General features: G+C 38.2%; 1 protein-coding gene across 4 annotated transcripts in view; it reads right to left on the bottom strand.

The window, feature by feature from the left end:
* Positions 1–11,984, bottom strand: part of CACNB2 (calcium voltage-gated channel auxiliary subunit beta 2) — a 247,248-nt gene extending 235,264 nt beyond the window's left edge. For all 4 annotated transcript variants that reach the window (XM_050325581.1, XM_050325586.1, XM_050325589.1 and 1 more), the window contains exons 1-2: positions 11,847–11,984; positions 496–588 (exon numbers count right to left, since the gene is read on the bottom strand). In XM_050325581.1, coding sequence (XP_050181538.1) covers positions 496–588; positions 11,847–11,945 — 192 coding nt within the window. In that variant the 5' untranslated portion in view covers positions 11,946–11,984. The remainder of the gene's footprint in view (positions 1–495; positions 589–11,846) is intronic.
* Positions 11,985–20,358: the final 8,374 nt, after the last annotated feature.

Raw genomic sequence — 20,358 nt, 5'->3', positions numbered from 1 at the left:
TGTTTGGCAGGCTTTTTACAGCATCAGTGCAATAGGGACAATTGCTGCCAGGGATTTCCCCTCCAAACCATGCCTCAAAATAACACTGGGATGTGGGAGGAAAGCAACTTGGTTAACACTGCCTCACACAGGACTATTTTAAGTAGGAAAACCCTGAGGATTGGTAGAGTTTTGATTCTTTCTCCCAAATGTTGCCACTTTAGGCACTCCCATTAGACTCTGCCTCCTCCTCCAGCTTTAATCACCTGATGGAATTAGAGTAACAAAAATAAGGAAAACTACTATACATGGAAATGAATGAGAAATGAAAAAGTATTTTCCTGCCAAGACCAAAACAATAGCAACCAAATACTTTTCGCTGTGCCAGGACAGACTTCTGCTGTTTCTCAGACTACAGCGTCACTCTTTGATTTGACAATTTAAAGGAAAAAAAAAATTATTTGAACATTTACATCAGTAAGACATCCAGTCTTTCAGAAGCTGAAAAACCCATACCTGGCGTACGAAACTGTTAGAGGTAGTGTCCGAAGATGTACTCCCGTCTGATCCTTTAAATCGGTTTTTTCTTCTTGCCCCTTTACCATAAGACTGTAAAAAAAAAACACCAAAAAAACAACAGATTAGAGAAATAGCATTACAGCATTAAAGCATCAGTTTGTGTTGCACAGAAAGCTTTCAGTGTCTCCCAGGCAAGCAAGGGTTCAGATTATCAGCTTTGTGACAATCAATAAGCACATATTCAGCAAGTAACTGATGGGATGTGAGCAAGTGCTTATCAGGTTTGGTCAATCGAGCCCTAAATGCTTTGTTGTTTTTGGTTTTTTTCACACTGGGGTTAGGAAAAGCATTTATAGACTTGTATAGATGTAGAATTATTCACTCAAGTCACAGTGATTAAAAAGCACAATTTGTTTTGCAGCTAGTTTAAATAAACAAGGTAGGAAAGGAGATACTGGAACAGTCTTGAGTACACTACAGCAATGAGCCAAGTCAGCTGAGGGAACAATAAACAGCAAGAAGTGATCAACAACTTGTTGATTGAGATACAAGCTTATAGCCCAGGGAGAGTTTACAATAATGTGTTTTTTTACAAAAAGTCAAAGAAAGTAAAAATAGAATAACAATAAAAAAGGAATACAGGTGTAACTGGAAAAGGGATAAATGCAACTAAATGAAACTAAAAGCAAGGCATCATTTTTACCTATTAGGAATTTAAAAAGACACCAGGAGAAAGGTATAGTTGGCTTAAGCAAAAAATTAAAACCATAGTTTAGAAACACAGCAAATGAGTGTGTTTGTGTCCCTCCCCCCAAAAAAAAACTATTTGTTCTGTGCATTGAATATTGATCATCAATAAATATAATTAAAATAAATTTAAAAAACATGAAAGAGTTCAAAACTATGTTGTTTTCAATCGCTTATTTATGTGGTGACTGTAAAGTGTGACATGACACCACTCTGACCAGGGCATCCTCCCAGGTATAGCAATGACATAACAACACAACCCTTCCTATGCTAGTGCAATTGTTTAAGTTCATCTAAACTAAAAATAAAATTATGTCTTGACTACTTAAAACATTATTTTCCTTGAGGCTGATAAACACAATTTTTTCCTTACTCATCATGCTGCTGTAAAGGTCGTTTTACTAATCCATCTCTCTGGATCATGTCTTCTCTCTTTAAATACCTCCCACAGTTCCCTGAAATAAACAGAGTCTTTGTCTTCTCTGTCAAGGCCTATGCTGGCCTATTCCCAATCTTACCTCTCATTCTGCATTTAGCACTCAACTTTTGAGTTCCACAATAACTCAGGGAAAAAAAAAAAAAAAAAAAAAAAAAAAAACACCACAAAACCAAACACCAGTCTCTGTCACAAACATGGTAAATTTTCAGAGAGTAATTTCATATCCTCTCCCATAACACCTTGGAATCCTTCTCCTAGGGACAAAAATTCCTTTACAGAAATCTTTCTCCTTCAAATATACAACAAAAAAACCTTCTCGATAATAAAGTATATCTCAAAATATTATACTAATAAAGGATATTATTTATCCACTGTTACCTTCTAGGATTCCAAGTCCATGCATCCACATCCTGCTGTTGACTTTGGTCATAAGTCGCTCTTGGTCTCGGGTTTAGGCACAATGAGAAAATTATGATCAGCTTACTGGAGAACACGGCTGTGCATGCACTGCAGCACAGCACTCCTGATAACCTGGCCCTAATACAGCAAACCCTGGGCCCGAGTAATCTTCAGAGCATCATGCTGAGCTTTGGGCCTGAGTTCTCTGGTTCTCATGGTAGGGAAGGATGGGCTACAGTGCTGGCTCAGAGAGACACTTAAATTCTCATAATGGCAGATTTTTCAGATTGTGACTTCAAAATCTGAACTGCTGTTCTCAACAGTAATACATACGGTAAGTATGGTGAAATATTTTGCAATTTAAGAGTAACTGAGGAGGACAACATATAGCCACTACAAATTTCAGATTGTTTGACAAATCCAGGTAACTTGCCTCCATGAGATGCAAGAGAAGAATATCAAGCTGTATCTGGACCATAAGTGTTGACTCTGGGCAAGTTTGGAGCACTGGTTGAAACAGAACATACCAATCTTTTAGAAAGGATGTCTCATCCAACAATAGTTCTGTTAGCCTGACACTCTCAGCAAAAATAATATCTGTTATGTCATTGACCTAACACTGACCTACAACAATAGCAATCCTTTTCCCTAAAAATACAGATTTATGGGAAAGATATTTTGCCAAGCTCATATGATTTTTTCAAAACTGTAAAACAGCCATGTAAGAAATTTCTGAAAGTCATACAAATTGATTCTACACATGCTGGTTAGGGCACAACTGTAGGGAAATCAGTATGCTATTGAAGTGCTGATGAGTCTAGAACTGTAACCCAGCACATCTCAAAATGTAAAATTAAATTTCAACGAGGAATAGTTTTACAGGGTTGCATTTCTAAAAGGAATCTCTGATAACAGAAGAACTTTTGATAATAGAAAGGTCTTCATAGATCAATAAGAATACAAAGTAGGTTGGAACCACCATTACCAGCAAATTATCCAAAATATTTTCCAGTTACAGTTAGAACAGACAGTTCTATCAGAACCATCTTTTTCCATATAATATAATATCATATCATATGATATTTCACCTAATACAATATTAAAGTACCTAAAATACATTAAAAGTATTTTTAGCAGCAGTAGTTCTCAAATACAACAACATCTTTAAATCAAAATTTAACTCTTAAAAATGGTTCTTATTGAGGTAACTGACTTTGGTTATCTACAAACATTCTGAACCACTTTTCCACAACTTTTGTGGAAGCAAATAGAAATGTACTTAGAAAAAAATTAAGAATTTCTAACATCCACAAAGGAGTTCAAGAATATAAAGCATCCATATAGGTATCACACTATATAGGCAATTTCACAAATGTGTACAGTATAGTATTGTGTGATTCCCAACGAGATACTAAAAAAAATGTACACATATTCTCTTTCATGTTTTGTTTGTATTTGTCCCCAGTTTCTACAATATTATTTTATTTACTGTGTCATAGTGTTCACTTTTATAACACAAAAAAAATTACAACAAAGGCAAAAGAGGGACTGAGTCTAAAGTGATGAGGATAAAACAAACAAGAGCAGAATAAAACCGCGGTACAAGCAGAGATAAAACACACACTTCCCTATCTGCATAGCAACGACTAAAAGCATTTTTTTCTGGCAATGTCACACAGAAAATGCAGCTCACATGGAAGCTCACCTTGATTTTTCAGTTTGAGAAGTTTTTTTGCATGGCAGCACATATGTTCTTGTTCTAGTCTTCTATAAGTGGAAATTATTCAGAAGTACAAGCTAAATACTAACTTTAAATGCAAAAAACCTCTTGACATGATGGCAGGCTGTGGCTGCAGAGTGTAGACAAAGTCAGTTTTACACCTGCTTCTTTGCAGACTGATTCTCAGTCAGAGGAAAGGGGGACAACTTCGGCACATGGAAAAATGGGATTTCATGACTCCTTTCATTACTTTAAAGGATGCTAATCAGGGACTACATTTGTATTCTATGCCTTTCAAGCTTATTCCCACAGTCAAAAACGCATTACATTTTCTTCTGAAAATAAGATAAGTCTTCCATAAACGAAACAGTCTTATATATTTTTAAAAATCACTAACTATCTCTGTCATGTGGAGAATCATGAATACTCATCCTGTCATAGCCATTAAGTTTTGCTTTTTAAGCGTATTTTTTTTCCATAAGAGCTTGATGTGAGACCAAGACCTCTGTAGGAAAAAAAATAAAAATCTACCAGTTACTTTCAATTCTGGGAATAAAAAAAAAAAGTAGAATTTTTTAACAATGAAGCCAATATGTTACTGTGATTTTCATATTAAAATTAGCTGCCTTATCTGTGTTCTGTGCAGCAGTTGGCTGCAATTTAGTAGCTAAAAATAAAGGGCTGAATCACGATGTGTGGACATTGGCCAGTAAAAGCAGCAACACGAGACAATTGTTCTTAACCTATATGGTACCCAACACACAACCATTGGAGATCAAATGCTTCCACATCCCAGTTTACAGTGCCCAATGATAACAATCCCAAAACCCAGCAGAGGCAGGTTCCCATGGCACACCAGCATTTACCCCAGCTAGTTTGAATACAACCAGCACCAGCCCTACAAAGAAGCCTGTTTGTATAAAAAGTTTGCTGACAGGAACATTCTCACCGGATTTTAGCAGAACATCTTACACAAACCTAAAGTTATGAACACATTTAAGTGTTTACAAGATCAAAACTTTAGCTTGGTTTATTAGTCAGACGTGTGAAATTCTTTTAAAATTGTGTGAGCTGCCAGAGACAAGAAACAAAACACGCACATTTATGTTCTACAGCTTCTCAAAATACCTGGCAAACAATGTGAAACCTTACAAAAAAACCAAAAACAAAAACAAACCATCAAACTAACTTTGTAGAAAACATTTCATCAGCAAAGTCTTTACAAAGCAAAGACTCTGCTCTCCAACTCTGACTAGAAAGTACATTGTGTAATCGTTATTCAACCCATGTAATCAAATGAAATATGGGAATCATATGAATCATACATAGCAGTTTTCTGATAATTAACAGTTTTATATACATTTACTTGTTATTGCAAACAGATGAGATCAATGGCACTCAGTAAAACCCTTTAATTTTAACGAGGTTCTGCCCTCAACACATGAAAAGCATGCATCCATAACATTTAATCCTCTAACACACATGACAAGCAGAAGGTATGGTTTATACCTGTAAGCAAAATACTATCATCTGGAAGAGGAAATATAAAACATTCAAAATTACCAATCATCTACATCCAGGGAACTGATCTTCAGTGAGAATCTTGAAAAATGCCCTTCACCAGTAACCACTCTCATGGTATTTTATACCAAAGCAGCGGTGAGGACTATGCACAGAGTGAGCCTGAACCCTTATTGTTTATCATAGGTAAAATAGCTCCTTAAAAAATATCTTACTGGTCTCATTCCAAAAATGGTGAAAAGGCGTAGAAGATTTAGGCAGTAGAGTAACTAATGTCAAGTCAGATCTTTAAAAAAAGATGCAAGACAGAAATTGGAGAGAAAAAAAAAATCAGAGCTAGAATGTATTTTACATGGTCTCAGATGAACAAGTGACCAATTACAAAGACCAAGAGAACAGCTAAAGATAAAGAGTGACTCCCCTGATGAATTAGAGAATTGCTAGAAATGTCAGAAATGCAAGAATGAACTAAGTATTTTTCCTTCTCATGCAGAAGCTTTGAAAATAGTTAAAAATGCCCATGTTCTAATCAAAAGATAGCAAGCCAGGATAGTGCAGAACATACACATCCAGCTCTATCCTTCCCTTAGAAGAATAAGCCATCGCTACTTTAACCAATTCCTTATAACAGGGTAACAAATGTTCCCGTAGCTCAGACCTCCTGAGCCCTCTCTGGTCCATGGCCAGGTTTGTGGCCACTCAGCAATGATATCCTTCAGCTACTGGAGGGTGTAGCCTCCAGCATAAGCTGCATGGTTGTAAACCCCCACACCTGTACGTGAATATTTCTGATCTTAGCACCACAAATCCTACTAATCTCATAAAGGAGATGAAGTCAGCCTTCTGACAGCACAGCCAAGGGCTAGAAGTTGTACACAGACCCTGGTGATGAGCTCCCCAGTACTCCACAGCTCCCTTCCATTATGGGAACTTGGAACATAGTAATGTATTCTGGCTTGCCTCCATCTCAGGGCCGGGGTTTCATGTCATCCTACATGTCATCCTACATCAGTGCAGTTCTGTGACAGGCACTCAGTCTTGTGACATACCTTCACCAAAGAAGCTGCCTGAGCCGCACAGACTCATGTTCCCACAACAGAGAAGAATCCCCAGATTAGGTTTCAAAACCTGGATTTCTCCAAACAAACAACATTTGCTATAAGGACACCATTCAGAAAAGACTCCCCTCCAGGAAACCTATCAAATTGAGGATCTCCATATACAGTCATCAAGTTCATGCAAGCTACAGTGATGACTCTGCAAAGTCCACTCCACAGATATTTTAGAAAATCCTCCACCTACATCAAAAAAAAAATCCATAGAAACAAACAAACAATTTATTTCTCCAAACTTGCATATATAATACACAAATAAATATTTGACACATGCTTCCCCCCCCCCCATATAAAAAGGAAAAAAAAACTAATTTCTGCTGAGAAATCTGTAACAGTATTAAATCTTAGATGATCTTTTCTGCTGGCCTGTGATAAAGCCTTGCCAACACTGCAGCTAGAAATAGCCCTATTCTCACCAGTTCCTACATTCCTAAGCCATCTCCCAGTGCTCTTACCTTGGCCTCAGACCAGGTCACCTGGCAGTTTCCATCTGCCAGACAAGAAGCTGGGAACTTGGCCTGCTCTCCTCCTCCACAGTGCCTTGGAAACCCACCTCAGTGCAAACCTGTTGCACGTGTATCTGTAATTCCAGTGATGAAGATGTCAGTTCCCAACAGCAGAAGGTGCTGAAGCTCATGCCCAAACCACTCTCTGCTTCCTGCAGCTTTTTAAGATTGGCAACTACAGTTGTAGGCCACGTGCCTGCACATCTCCACCTGCTCTCCATGGATCTCTTTATTTCTCTTACACAAGCAAACAGAAAAAGAGATCTGATTCCATGACAGAAGGTTATTTGGAGGGAGCAACAGCCAACTATGGGGCAACTATCGAGGACCTCTGCTAAGGGTCTGCTGCCCTGGGGACAGAAACCAAGACTTCAGAGGGCAGAGAGGGTGATTTTCATTGCTTTGTGTTATTTGGAAGCTCTTCTATCCTGGCACAGGAAAGAATTGAGTAAAAGAAGCAGAAGAAAAGTAATTGAGACTCCAGAGAAGCCAACCTTGGAAGAATACGGGAACTTTTCATCCATAACTGTCCGAAATTAGAAACATAGAGACAAAACAAGACAAATCCAGAGATTGCCTCTGGAAGACAGTTGCCAGATAGACAAATAAGTCAGGACTGAAACTGCTGAAATATTTCAGAGGGATTTTACGCTCTAAGAAAATGTAAAGAAAAATTATTATAGCCCATATATGCTGATAATGTGCAATACTCAAACAGAAAATGTCTCAGGAAGAAATGAGCATGCAAAATCACTTTTTACTGATAGAGTTCAGGACAAATAAACCCGAAGAGCAGAGGAGAATCATCAGAAAAGTAATAGCTGAAATCGGCAGGGCTTTATTCAGTGAAGGACTATTAAAATTTATTTTTGCCAGTAAGGAGTACAACATTGAAAGGAGGTTACCACACTGGGAGAGAAAACACTACCCCTTGCTGAAGACCATGAGAAAGTCCAATGAATGGAGGTGGATTTCATCTCTGTATATATTCCACTGAATTGCTGCTACACTGGATTTGGATTCTAGGGATGCTGCCAGAAGAGAGTAAAACCTTCCGTGCCTCTATAATGAATGGGTACTGTTATTATTTAAGTAATAAAAGTGATATAATTCTTGTTTGTTTATGCCTTACAAAGTATTCTAGCAAGTCACTACTGGGAAATACACTGTTGCAAAATGTTTGTTTGAAGAATAAATAAGCACGCATGCATTGTGATAAATCAACCCAGCTGAAAGAGAGCAGCAGAGGGCAGTGTGATTAATCTGCTGAGAACAAATCTCTGGATATTCTTTCCATTCCTCATTACCACAATACAGGTAGTGAAGGGATGGTGCTATGCAACTGGGAAGGTAGCTGGAGATCAAGGAAGGAAAACAATCAGTGTAAAGGCCAAATAACTAAGTTGATATTTTAGAGTCACCACACGCACATCTCTCTAAAATTCATAGTAACATCAACTGTATTTGAAACAGCAGGAAAACTGAAGAAGCCTGTCCCAACCTCGATGCATTCAGTTTACCTTCAGCAATGCAATGCAAAAAACTAGTCAAGCACTCCAGGGAGAATGAAACCTTTAAACTTGGAAGGCAGAATCACTTAATGATACCAGGTGGTGGAGGAAATCTGAATGCAAGTGAAAGAGCTGAAGAAAACAATCAAGAAGAGAATTGTTTTCATTTAAAATGTGTCAAGTTGTTAGGACCTGCATTGACAGATGATGCATAAGAAGGTAAGAAAAAGAACAGGAGGAAAATAATAATGAGGAATAGGGAAGAATTCATCCAGAGTAAGATATCTTCTCCCTTCACAAGATACTCTGTAGTTGCTTGATAGAAGGTTTCATTATATTTTCTTTGAAACATCTTGTGTAATTTACTGATCTGATTTGCGGTGACTGTTCCTAATGCACAACACAGGAAACTTTATCATGAGAAAATAGCAACAGAAATTGAATCTAATGATTTCTGGGGACTGAGGGACTTTGAAGGAGGATCATAAGAAAATTACATGGGAAGGAGGGGAAAAACGAAGAGAGGTCAAGAGTTACCATGAAAGGTATTAATATGCCATGTTATAGTATAAACAAATCAACATAGGATCTCGGTTAATTAAAATTATTAAATCAAATATTCTACTAATTCAGATTCCTAAAATAAAGGGGTTCTTAAAATAAAAAACTAAAAAGAGGAGTGGAGTAGACTTTTTTTTTTTAAAGATACTGATCATCAAAGAGTGATGCATTTGAACAGTTTGCTTTTTTTATGATTGTAGAAAATCACACATGTTGATTTTATTACAAAAGGGCCACACCTAAAACTACCACTTGCATTGACATATACCTGAACATTGTGAATAATTCCACAGTATAACTGTTAGCATGTACATTTGTCTGGATAAAACTGGACATCTGAAAATATACTGCAACCCCATCTAGACTAGGATCACAGTGAATACCTAGAACTATGTTTTTACAGTAATATGGACCTAAAAGCCACAGATAATAATAATACAGAATAATTGCCCAATATCTTGTCCCTATTGCAAAGAACTTCCCAGGGACAATACAGTATTACTGTCATGATCCACACCCAGTGAGATTTTACTTTGTTTGCAGATCTTGTTAGGAAAATGCATTATGAAAATTAAAAAAAACCCAATTTGCATAGAGGCTATCTAGGAATATTTCACACATTTAACTACCTTTTAAGTGTATTACTTCCAGAGTGTTAACAACATTCACTCCTTTTGCCACAAGTTTCACCAAAACGGATGGATATGCACAATCAAAGATACCAACCTTGATGTATAGCTAGGTTACAACAAATTTCAGCTTTGCAAAAGTAAAAGTCTTGGATAAGAGAAATTTTGAGGCTTGTTACAACTCTACAAATGCTCTTCAATTATATTTTGCTAAATTGTAATTCCCAGAAGTAGCACTTCAGAGCAAATACTTTTAGGAATGATATCACTCCATAAGCTCGCACGTTGAGGTTTTTTTCCCTGACACATTACTTGGCACGAAATGTTTCTAGGATTGCGACTCAAATACCTTAGTGAAAAAGATAGTGGTGTGCATAGCTGAAGTACCTGTAGGCAATCTACTTGATGATTCACATGTCCTCATTAAGCCTCTCCTTGTCACTGTGAGTGTGTTCTAAAGCAGCAAGATTCTACAATATTGATTTTTTTAAAAAATCATGTTAATGGAGCAAAAATTCAAATCAAAATAATTGTCTCTCAGTGCAATGCATGCTAAGGAATTAACTTACATTATTATTCAGACAAAGGGCTCTTTTGCTTCCATAATCTTATTTCCTCTATACCAAAGGTTTATGTATGACTAAAATAAGTGCCTATTGAGAAGATATGATTCCTGTTTTGCCTAATATCTTTGATTCTAAAACTGAAAAACATTCCTGAAACAAAAAAGCTGCATTATCACTGTCTTAGAAAGTGAATCTTTTTGGCTGTGAGTGTTCAGAAACCTATTTTATAAAATAGAATCTAAGTCCATTACCTAAAACATAACATGGGTGTTAGCAAACTATTCTCACGCTCTAAACAGAGGTTCTTAGTTAAAAGAGGGGTGAGAAAACAATTTTGTGATCAGTATTTGACATTTGCCCACAGCAGAGAGGCACCATATGATTTGACAGTTACCGATTCTGTGCTTAGGGCTGAAAAGATATAAAAAGGGGGAGATTTATAGGTCAAAAATTAGTTCCCTTGCCAATGCTTCTAGAGAAGCTGGCAAAGCATATGGCCCTACTGAAATGTCTGTTCTGCGCTTGGAGGCCACAGACAAATTTACATCCAAAGAGACACATTTTCTTTTTTAGCTTAACCTAGTCTCTGCTTCAGCGCCTGGATTTTGTTCTGCTGTCACCAGTCCCCAGTAAGTAAAGATCAATCAGCAAGTCTTTTGACAGACTGACAGCATTTTCCTCTGTCAACAGAGCACTTCTGGGATGAAACTCAACCACCTTCTCAAAGAAAATAAAGCAGCAAGATAACTTTGGTAGCAACAGTAAAAACTGTTGCCCCAAAAGGAAACAGATTCTGTACTACAAGAACATGCATATTTGTAATTTAAACTGCACACAATCAGATTTTATCACCCTTTTACTGGGTTTAAAAATAGCACTGTTAAGTCTTTGTAGCCAACTATTGCAAACCCGAAGACATTATGCATTCATATATTAAACAGGAACAACCTCTCAAAATATAAAGTCTTTACCAAGTGTGCAAGCATCCATACCCTGCCTCCCTCTCATCATTCATCCAACTGAACACTGTGCACATGGACCGACTTCTTAAAAATTCAGAGATGACTGTACAACCACCCTTCTGCACAGAAATCGAGCAGCTTAAATCTGCAGTGTGTTCAACACCTTCAGCCTTCCCAAAATTCCTGCTCAACAATCGGCGTGAATCGCCTTCCCCCACCAACACAGACTGTCACCAGCCCGCGTAACAGATAAGGGAGGTTTCAGCAGTGCATGGAAAGCATCAGGTACAGATACAACAGGTTACTGGAACGGGGGAAAAGAGCCGTAACCTGTGAGCGACACATGCACAGAAAAGCAGCTCAAGAGCAACATATTCTTACATATCCACCCCCCAGATAACCGCAAGGGTCTTTTTGACTTACGATGTTTCCATGGTACAGAGCACCCCGTGTATGTTAATTACCAGGCATTTGGGGATGGGGGCGAGAACAAGGTTTCGGGTGCCTTAGGGGAGCTGTGAAACTTTTCTGACGGCGGGGACCGAAGTTGAAGGACGGGAAGCTGCGGCAGCCCCGCCGCCCCAGGGCGAAGCCTCCGAGCCCGGCCCGGCCCCGCGCCCCCACCCCGCTCCCACCCCGCTCCGTCCGCAGCCCGGCCGAGCCCCGCGGTACCTGCGCTGCCGCCGCCGCGGGCAGGGGGTTGTCCAGCAGCTCCATCTGCACCTCCTGCGCCGGGCTGGGAGGCGATTTGGACATGTCTCTCTGGACCATTGGCGACGAGAGCGGGCGGCTGGGCGCCGAGCCCCTCGGCGGGACAGAGCCGAGCCGAGCCGAGCCGAGCCGGGGCGGCGGGCGCCGCTCAGCGCCCGGCCATGCGGGGAACGGGCGGCCCTGCCCTGCCCTGCCCAGCCCTGCCCTGCCCTGCCCAGCCCTGGCTGTGCCGGCGGGAGCGCGCTCGGCGCCGGGGGACGGGGCAGCGCCGGCGGCGGGCGCGGGGGAGGGCAGGGGGCGGCGCTGGGGAAGAGGGAAAGTGACAGCGAGCATCTCCCTCCCGGCAGCGCCGGGCGGGGGCGGTGCCGCGCTCCCGGCAGGGATCCCGGTCGGCCCCTCCTGGATGCGCGGACGCGGCGGAGCGGCTAGCGGGAAAGTTGGGGATGGGGACCAGGGAGAGGTCAGGCCCTGCTTGTCCTTTCAGCCCTGCCTCAGCCCGCGTCTGAGCCCAATCCATGGTTTTAGTGGGGAAACCGGCACTTTCAAAGAGAAAGTTCCGTAGGTTTGTCGTGTTGATACGGTTTTTGTTTGTACTTGGAGCTTTCTGTGCACATATCAACAAGAGATGAGTGAGATGAAGCCCACTGCCTAATTTTGTATAACCTATAGCAGCACGATCTCAATCGTGCCATCGGTAACCCACAGGAGGCTTTTGAAAGACCTATTCAAAACCTGACCTGGGAAAATCACCTTCCATCCCTGAGATGGTCTGTCATTCATAAGAAATCTTTGTTACACCCAACTTAATGACCGTCTTGATAGACACTAAACTCTCTGACCACATAAAGCCCACTTGTAATCTTGTTACTTTTCATTTTCGTCATTGGGCTGGACCTAGCTGTGCTCCATGCAGCATGAGAGAGAAACTTAGGTTTTCAGTATCCCTTCATAATTGTTTGTGAAATCTCTTATCAGCTGATTGTAAACAGTGAAAAGTCAGAACAGAAATTAAGTGGACTAAGTGTCATATACTTAAAATCACAACCATTACTAAGAGTAACATAATAGTCACTTACAGGAAAAGAAACCAGTAAAGCAAATCCAGCACAAAAGCCAGATCAGTTTCAAGACATATTTTCATGCTTTGTTCCAACTGCATGGTTGATTTATTTCATTTTTCATAATAGCTAATACATTTTCTCTCTGAATTAGCTTAACCCTATGGATTTTCTCATATGAATAGTGAAAATCCTACAGGGACTGCCCTTTTTTTTTTTTTTTTTTTTTGTGAAGAAAATGGCTTTCTCTGCAAGTGGAAGTACTCCAAGGTTTGAAGAAGCTTGAGAACTTTCACTTGTCCAAAAAGTTTCACATTTTATTATGAAATGCTGTAGTAGTATTCTTCAAAAATAATTTCTAGAATTTTAGTGTTGTCTGTGGCAAAACAGAACCTTAATTTTAAGTGAAAAGAATGTCTTTTATGTGCTTAACTTTCATTCAAATGATTCAATAGAGATGCTCAACAATCTTGAAACCATAAAGATGCTAGAGCCTGGACTGCTTTCAGATGTTTTCTTAGTCGTTATAACTAAAAAAGATATCTTCTCTTGAAACATTTGGAGCAAAAGATGCATAATTTGCCTTCTAATAGAAGCCTCAAAGTACTTATTTCTTTGTCATTTCCAAATTAGATTGTTTTAATGGAATTACTTTTTATGACCATCATCATAATTAAGGAATTTACTGAAAAACATAAACACAGTATTCCTGTTAATGACTGCTGAGTGGGGTGTTGTTATCAAAAGACATTGTCTTTGACTTCTAACACCTTGATTGCTTTGGAACCATTTACCCTTCTATTTCAAATCATATTCTTGATGATCTACCGTGATTCAGTACCTTTACTTGGTAGATTTTCAGGCATCTGTCAGAGATGGCCTGCTCTCTGTCACACAGAGAAGGGAGTGGAAGTTACTTAACCATGTAACAGTGGTCCTTCATATTACCTTCTGGATTTTCACTTTTTAAAGGGTATAAGACTAGCAGTGACCATTTTGGAAACCTTACAGTTTCTAAAACCATAAATTGCACATCTGGATTGAAAGGGTATTGCTACTCCCTTATAAATTATAGCTTGAATATATCAAACAAAGTTCATTTTTTTGGTATGCTTTCTTATATTTTTATGATTAATTTCTCTTTTTTTCTTTCCTTTATAAAAATATAATGACCATGATTTTGCTTCTTTATGTACAAAGATATAGGGGCTCTAGAAAGCAGGAAAAAAGGTTTTTAAGGCACAAATAAACAAAAGGAAAATTACTTACTTTGAAAAAAAATAAACATTTATGTTGTACATTTTTCTCTAAATAAACACACAAGAACCCTCCCAACACACACTAACCACATCTGAATTTCTAGTAAGCTTATTTTGTTTTTCTTCCTGAGAAAAAACCTTCTACCTAACTATTCTTTAGCAACAATTATAATTTGTTGCCTTGATGTAATGAGTGGCTTGAAGATTAACCTAAAAACATAATTGTAAGTATCTTACTACACTTCGCTCCTTTTTTTTAGCAGTTGATGGGTGTTCTCTAACCTTGAAATGTGCAGTGAAAATCCTTCAGCTGAACACATACACATGCAGTCATCCCTCTGTATACCTGTTTTTGGCCACATCTGCTCCAGGGTAAGGATCAATGTGTAAAAACAATATGTGGAGGTTCTAAATTGCTTGTTCTTTCTCAAGAAGAAAAGCAACCTGGTATGTCTAGCTACTTCTCAACAGAAAACACAGTGCTGCATTTATTTACACTTTTATCTGCAATGGAGAGGTGTTGTGCATGCTTATTTGGGTTTAGCTAAACATGTAAATTTTAGAAAACCAGGCGAAAATAGAAGCTGTTTTGTTTCAAGTTGTTTGTTTGTTTGTTTTGCTTTAAAAAACCAACCCCAAAACCTTAGGCTGACAAAGAATATAACTTGATTGGGATGCCAAAAAATAGGTGGGTTTGTTGCATGAGAGATATTATTTTAGAGCAAGGAGGACTGTATTACTTTGCAGGTTTAATTGTTCTTTACCACCAAGATAAGATTGGTGTCAGCACCATGTCCTAACCTTCATATACATTTACAGCGAGTACAGGTTTGGTTTAATCTGTAACTATCACTTGAATGTGCAAAAATAGGCCTATGAGGGTTGGCTGATATTTGTGCAAATGCAGCTAAAAGCTTATAACTGAGACCTAAGGGATTTCATTAAAAACTTGCATAAATACAGATCAGTGAGCTTACAATGACTCTTATGAAACTACTAAAATGCTTCTAATTAAGCATATATTAAAAGCCCTGATATAGCAAATTTTGTTAGCTCTATCAGTTAAAAAGAAGTGCTGGCCGTCTATTACTGTGTGCCACATCCTGCTTAAAATCCATTGTTGATACAAATTCAATACTATAAAAAGAAGAATTCACTTGATTACCAGCTTTTGATATCTCAAAACAGTCATAGTTCATCTTCTTCTCCAATGATAAACTGGGAGCTGGCTGTCACAATTGCAAACTGAAGGGATCCCTCTTATTTTTGTACTTTATTTTTCATGCAAGTCTGAACAAAACCACTCCAAACAGACTCACTTATGAATCCTTTATCAGCCTGTGTCAGAGCACACAACCACCTGGCTGAATTTAACGAACTGATCCATTCTTCCACCTTGTGTTTCTTATGTTTTATTCTTTAGGATATAGGTGCCATGCAGCAAAAAATCTTGATTGATATTGTTACAATATATTCAAGGGAAGATGGGATGGGAAGGAGGAAAGTTTCTACATGATGGAAGATATAAGCACGATATAAACACTGGCAAAAATGCTTTTAATGCACAGAAAGGTTCATGATACTTGAAAAAGCCACAACACCTACTAAGCACATATTTTCGGCCCTTTGCAAAACGTGACCAAAAAAGGCACGCTCCTGCTTGCAAGCTGTTCACTTTGTGAGAGTCAAATTTGCTGTCGATGGGTTGTATACAAAGTTCATGTTTGATTAAGCACTTCTGCAGAAGTTGCTAGTTTCTGTTGATATTTTCTTTTTCTTTCCCCTCCTGTCATAACTGAGACTGCATATCTCCTTTTGTATCCCCAGTCCTTACCAACTATGGTGTTCCTATTTATAGCATTATTGCTCTCTTATTATTAAATACTTGAATCACAAGAGCACAAAAAATCTTTTTAGCACTCTCACCCACAAATATGCTCAGCCTGTGTGAGTTACTAACATGAGAGACAACTTTTAATAGATCGTGTGGCCTCTGTCCAAGGGCAGCATCTGAGGTCTCCTCAGCTTCTTGAGGTTGGCCTTTTCCTCCACCCTTCATTAAGCCCTGTGTCCAGCTGGGGCTTCTCTGCTTTTGGGAAGATAATTTTTTTCTCACCCAATTTGTGGCACTGAATTAAAACTTCATTCACAATAAATGGTGTAAGAAAAGACAATGACAACCTGTAATCTGCGTGAGGATTGGAAAACCTTCAAGGTGTTTCACAGTTAACTCATCATTACCAAGGTTGTTGGCAGTGTTAATATGCCTAGGAGTTTACAAATTCTTTGCCAATTTAGACATGCACAGATCTGAAGTGCAGATCGCTGATGGCACTACTCCATATTGCCATCAAGTCGATTTTAACAGTGAACATTTGCCAGATGTCATTACCCTCCCTCCTTGCCTTGGCTGTGCTAACCTGATCCTCCATGGCATACACTTGTGCCTCTGAGTATGAGGGACTCCACTCCAGAACTAAAGGCAAAATGCAGCAGAAAATGAATTACCTTTCCATAGGGTAAATCTGCTGCTTTACCTCCATGAGCCATCCTGCCATGAAGACCGAGTAGTGCAGCTGCCAGAGTGAAAGGGGGAGACAGCAGGAATACACAACTCAGAGCAGGGCTGAAAAATTCCTTCCTGGCAGCACACCAACCCTTAAAGCAGCTTAGCTATAAACATCAAACTGCAAACAGGGTTGGTTTTGAGAACATTACTGCAGAATAATGTTGATTTTGTTTCAGAAAAGTAATTTTTGGTAAGTACTTTTAGTTTATGTAGCAAAAGGAGGGCGAAGAAAGACAAGTCTTCAAACTTTAGTTTGTTCCTCCTTTTTCGCCCTTATTTCTAAGCCTCTTTTACTCAGCTTTCCCCCAATCTGTACCAAAATTGAAGTTCTCAGTTCTCATTTTGTAAGAAAATAATTTTCAATGAAGCACCCTTCAAGTTTCATAAGAAAAATCATTCTGAAAAATAAGATATCAGCACATTAGTAATCACATTAATACTGTGATGTAAATTCTGTAATAGCCACAGTCAATTAATTGCCATCAAAACCATTTTATCTATTTCTAGGAAAAAATTTGGGGGGGACATTTTTGTTCCCCTGAAACATGAAATGGTGCATAAAACTTCACCATCTTCTCTGACTCTGGTGCCCTAAATTTTAGTGAGATAAGTGTCATTGAAGTGTCCTTCAAAAGCCTAAGAACCAAGTTTGTACTGAAATAATAATTTTCTATTGTAACGTTGCAATGGTATTCCATATGACTTCTCTAGAAAAAAAAATGCCAAAACCTAATAACAACATTTTGATCCCAGTGCAAGAAGAAAAGTGGCAGTATCAATAAAATTTACTCTACATTTTGAAACTAAATATATATTTTTATATTATTTTGAAACCATGTGTTTTAAAATATACTCTCAAGTACTTCCTCTGACACATTTCTCAAATCTGTATTGTTTCCTTGTATCATGAGATAGTAAGAAAATGAATTTTTCTTCAAATTTACCCTGGTCTATTTTTTGGAGGAAAAGCTTGAAATAGACATAGGATCCTTTTTTTTTTTTTTTCTTTTCCCTTCATGATGGAATTACACTGATAAAAGTAATAGGAAAGGGTCAACTTTTAAAATGAGTATCTATTAAAAGAAACAGCTAATGTAACTGGTGTCTAAGCCTGTGCCACTCAGGACATTAAAAATCAAACCATGCTGCACTACTCTGGTAGTCAGTGCATGAGCTTCTGCCTTTAATGAAAGGCACGGTGAAACACATCCATGATCACTCTTGGGTTAGTTTTCTGAATGGGTATTTCTGAAAAAGGCAACAAAACAAAAGTGACGAAGCATTGCTCTTTCAAGGAGGGCATTTCAGGCCATCACTGATCTCACAAAGCATCTATAAAAACCTGAATCTTTAGTATTACTCAAAACAATCCCTTAATAGGAAATCTGATCAGGACCTGCTTTTCCTTGTGGTGTTTGTGAAATTCTGTAGTCACTGAAGACATGAGTCAGTGACAGGCTATATCACCTCTGGTGTGCTGTCTAAAGTCTGCCCAGGTGAATTCAATAGGCAGAGGCGGTTCCATGGCAACAAATATTAAAGAAACAGCCTGTTAGCCAGAGACCTAATTCTACAAAGATACGTGGAGCATATTCTAGCACAACAGGAAGAAAAATACATTTCAGAGAATGATAATGAGCAAAGCCTTAAAAAATTTCCTCCTGAAGAAAAGAAGCGGAGCATGGGCTTTGGTAATCAGCCATAAAGGATTTTTCCTGAGAGCAAGATACATTCAGGATGAGGTTTTACAGCCTTTGTTTGGACAATATTCAAATAAATTTCACACAGTTGCTTTGTTTCCTTTCTTTTTTTTTTTTTTTTAACCCCTGGTATAATCAGTGTGCCTCTGTTTATATTCACAAGTCTCATGAAGTCCTTCAATTTTTCATGCCCACCTGAAGCATCAAAAACTGGAACCACTCATGTTCAGCTATTACTTTAGCTCTAGTTTTCCAAGATTTGTGAATGAGCTTTATGTGAAAGCACCAAAAGGTGTCCTGAAAATCATTCATGGAAGTAGCTTCACTGGCTTCATAGAACCTTTCATGAGTTACAAGGTACTCTAATTTTCAACTGGATGACAGATTACCACATGTGTTTTCTCACATATTTCAGTATGGCTTATAATATATAACTATATATAACTATATATGGCTAACACAATTCTTACTTCATGAAAATATTCCCTAGTACTTTATACCAATTAATTCAATATTTACTGTAGTAAATACAGTTGTATCTTCCAAATGCTACCTACTATTTAATACATACCAAAAACCCATGTTTTCATTTCTAGAGGCTGACACAAAATATTTAGAATAGATCACACAAAAAAAGACAACACTGTGTATTAAAGTAATTCTCTTAACAACAGAATAACACATTGGTGAATGGCTGCTTGCATAAATAATATGGCCAATGTCATAAGAATTAGTTATTAGTGTGAATCTCAGGGGTTTGCAGTTCGGTTCACTGTGAGGTTGTTTCTTTGAGAAAAATCTCTATTGCATGCTCTTACAATAAATCAATACTGTTTTATTTAGTTTTGCTATATATGTCACCCAGCATAAAGGAAACAATGACAGTAAACACAGTGAGATAGAACAGAAATTTTAGCTGTTTGTAGCCAAACTGTGAATCAGACCCTGAATTCCTGCTGTTTTACATCCAGTATGCTAATTTAACACAAAATTAATTCTTGGTTCTCACTCGTATGTTGAGTCTAATAGTTCTCCAAACAGTAACCATTTGGCCATCCTTTTTTGCTGAAACAGCAATGTCCTAAAGCAGCAAAGTGACCAGCTGAGTGTGGTCACCCACTCAGTGATTCCAAATTCATTTGCTCTGTAGTTCCTTCTGGAAGAAGTATTAATTTATCTGCAGTGTTTGTTCAGCCACCAGTGTAAACTAAAAGGGCTTTTACTAGGAACCTTTGCCAGAGTAAGTGTACTGGATAAACTTTCTTCCCTTTTTTTTTTTTTTTCACTTATTAAACAAGGTTAAAGTTGTAACAAGGGCTTTTACATGTTGTATTTACCAATTAGTGTATGAAAACAGATTTCACACCAAACTATCTACATGAAGATCATGTAAAAGAAAGAAATTTCTTGTACCCTTCTTGCTCTGAGATATCAGAAACAGAAGATTGGTGCCTCCAGAAAGTGCTCCTCCACACTTCAGCCTTAGAACACTATGTAGCTGAGTGTCTGCTCTGTTTTTCTTGGATTGTACGTATGCTGTTGTACAACAAGCTCATAAACTCTCTTTAATTAGCATTCATGTTGCTGTTTGCCACTGTAATAAAAGTTTTGTTATCACAATCTACTATACTGTTTATATATATTCTCTTCATGTGCATAGCTACATTCTGTGTGTTGTAAGAAAATTAACCACTATTCTTTATTTGCTACTGTGCTTCAATTAGAAAGGGAAAATCCAACCTTAAGAGAGGTGTCTTTCATGCACAAGGATGTGTTCCAGTACACTTAATACTTTCATTATTTTGAATGTCTTATAGAATTAGTAATTTTGCCAAATGTCTGGCACTGTAAAATTAAAAATTTTTAAACATTTTTATATATAATGTT

The sequence above is a fragment of the Myiozetetes cayanensis genome, unplaced genomic scaffold, assembly GCF_022539395.1.
Source record: "Myiozetetes cayanensis isolate MyiCay16 unplaced genomic scaffold, myiCay2020 scf1, whole genome shotgun sequence".
In the NCBI taxonomy this organism is placed as follows: Eukaryota; Metazoa; Chordata; class Aves; order Passeriformes; family Tyrannidae; genus Myiozetetes; species Myiozetetes cayanensis.
Note: the sequence above shows the minus strand (reverse complement) of the source record. Positions and strands in the feature narration are given on the sequence as shown.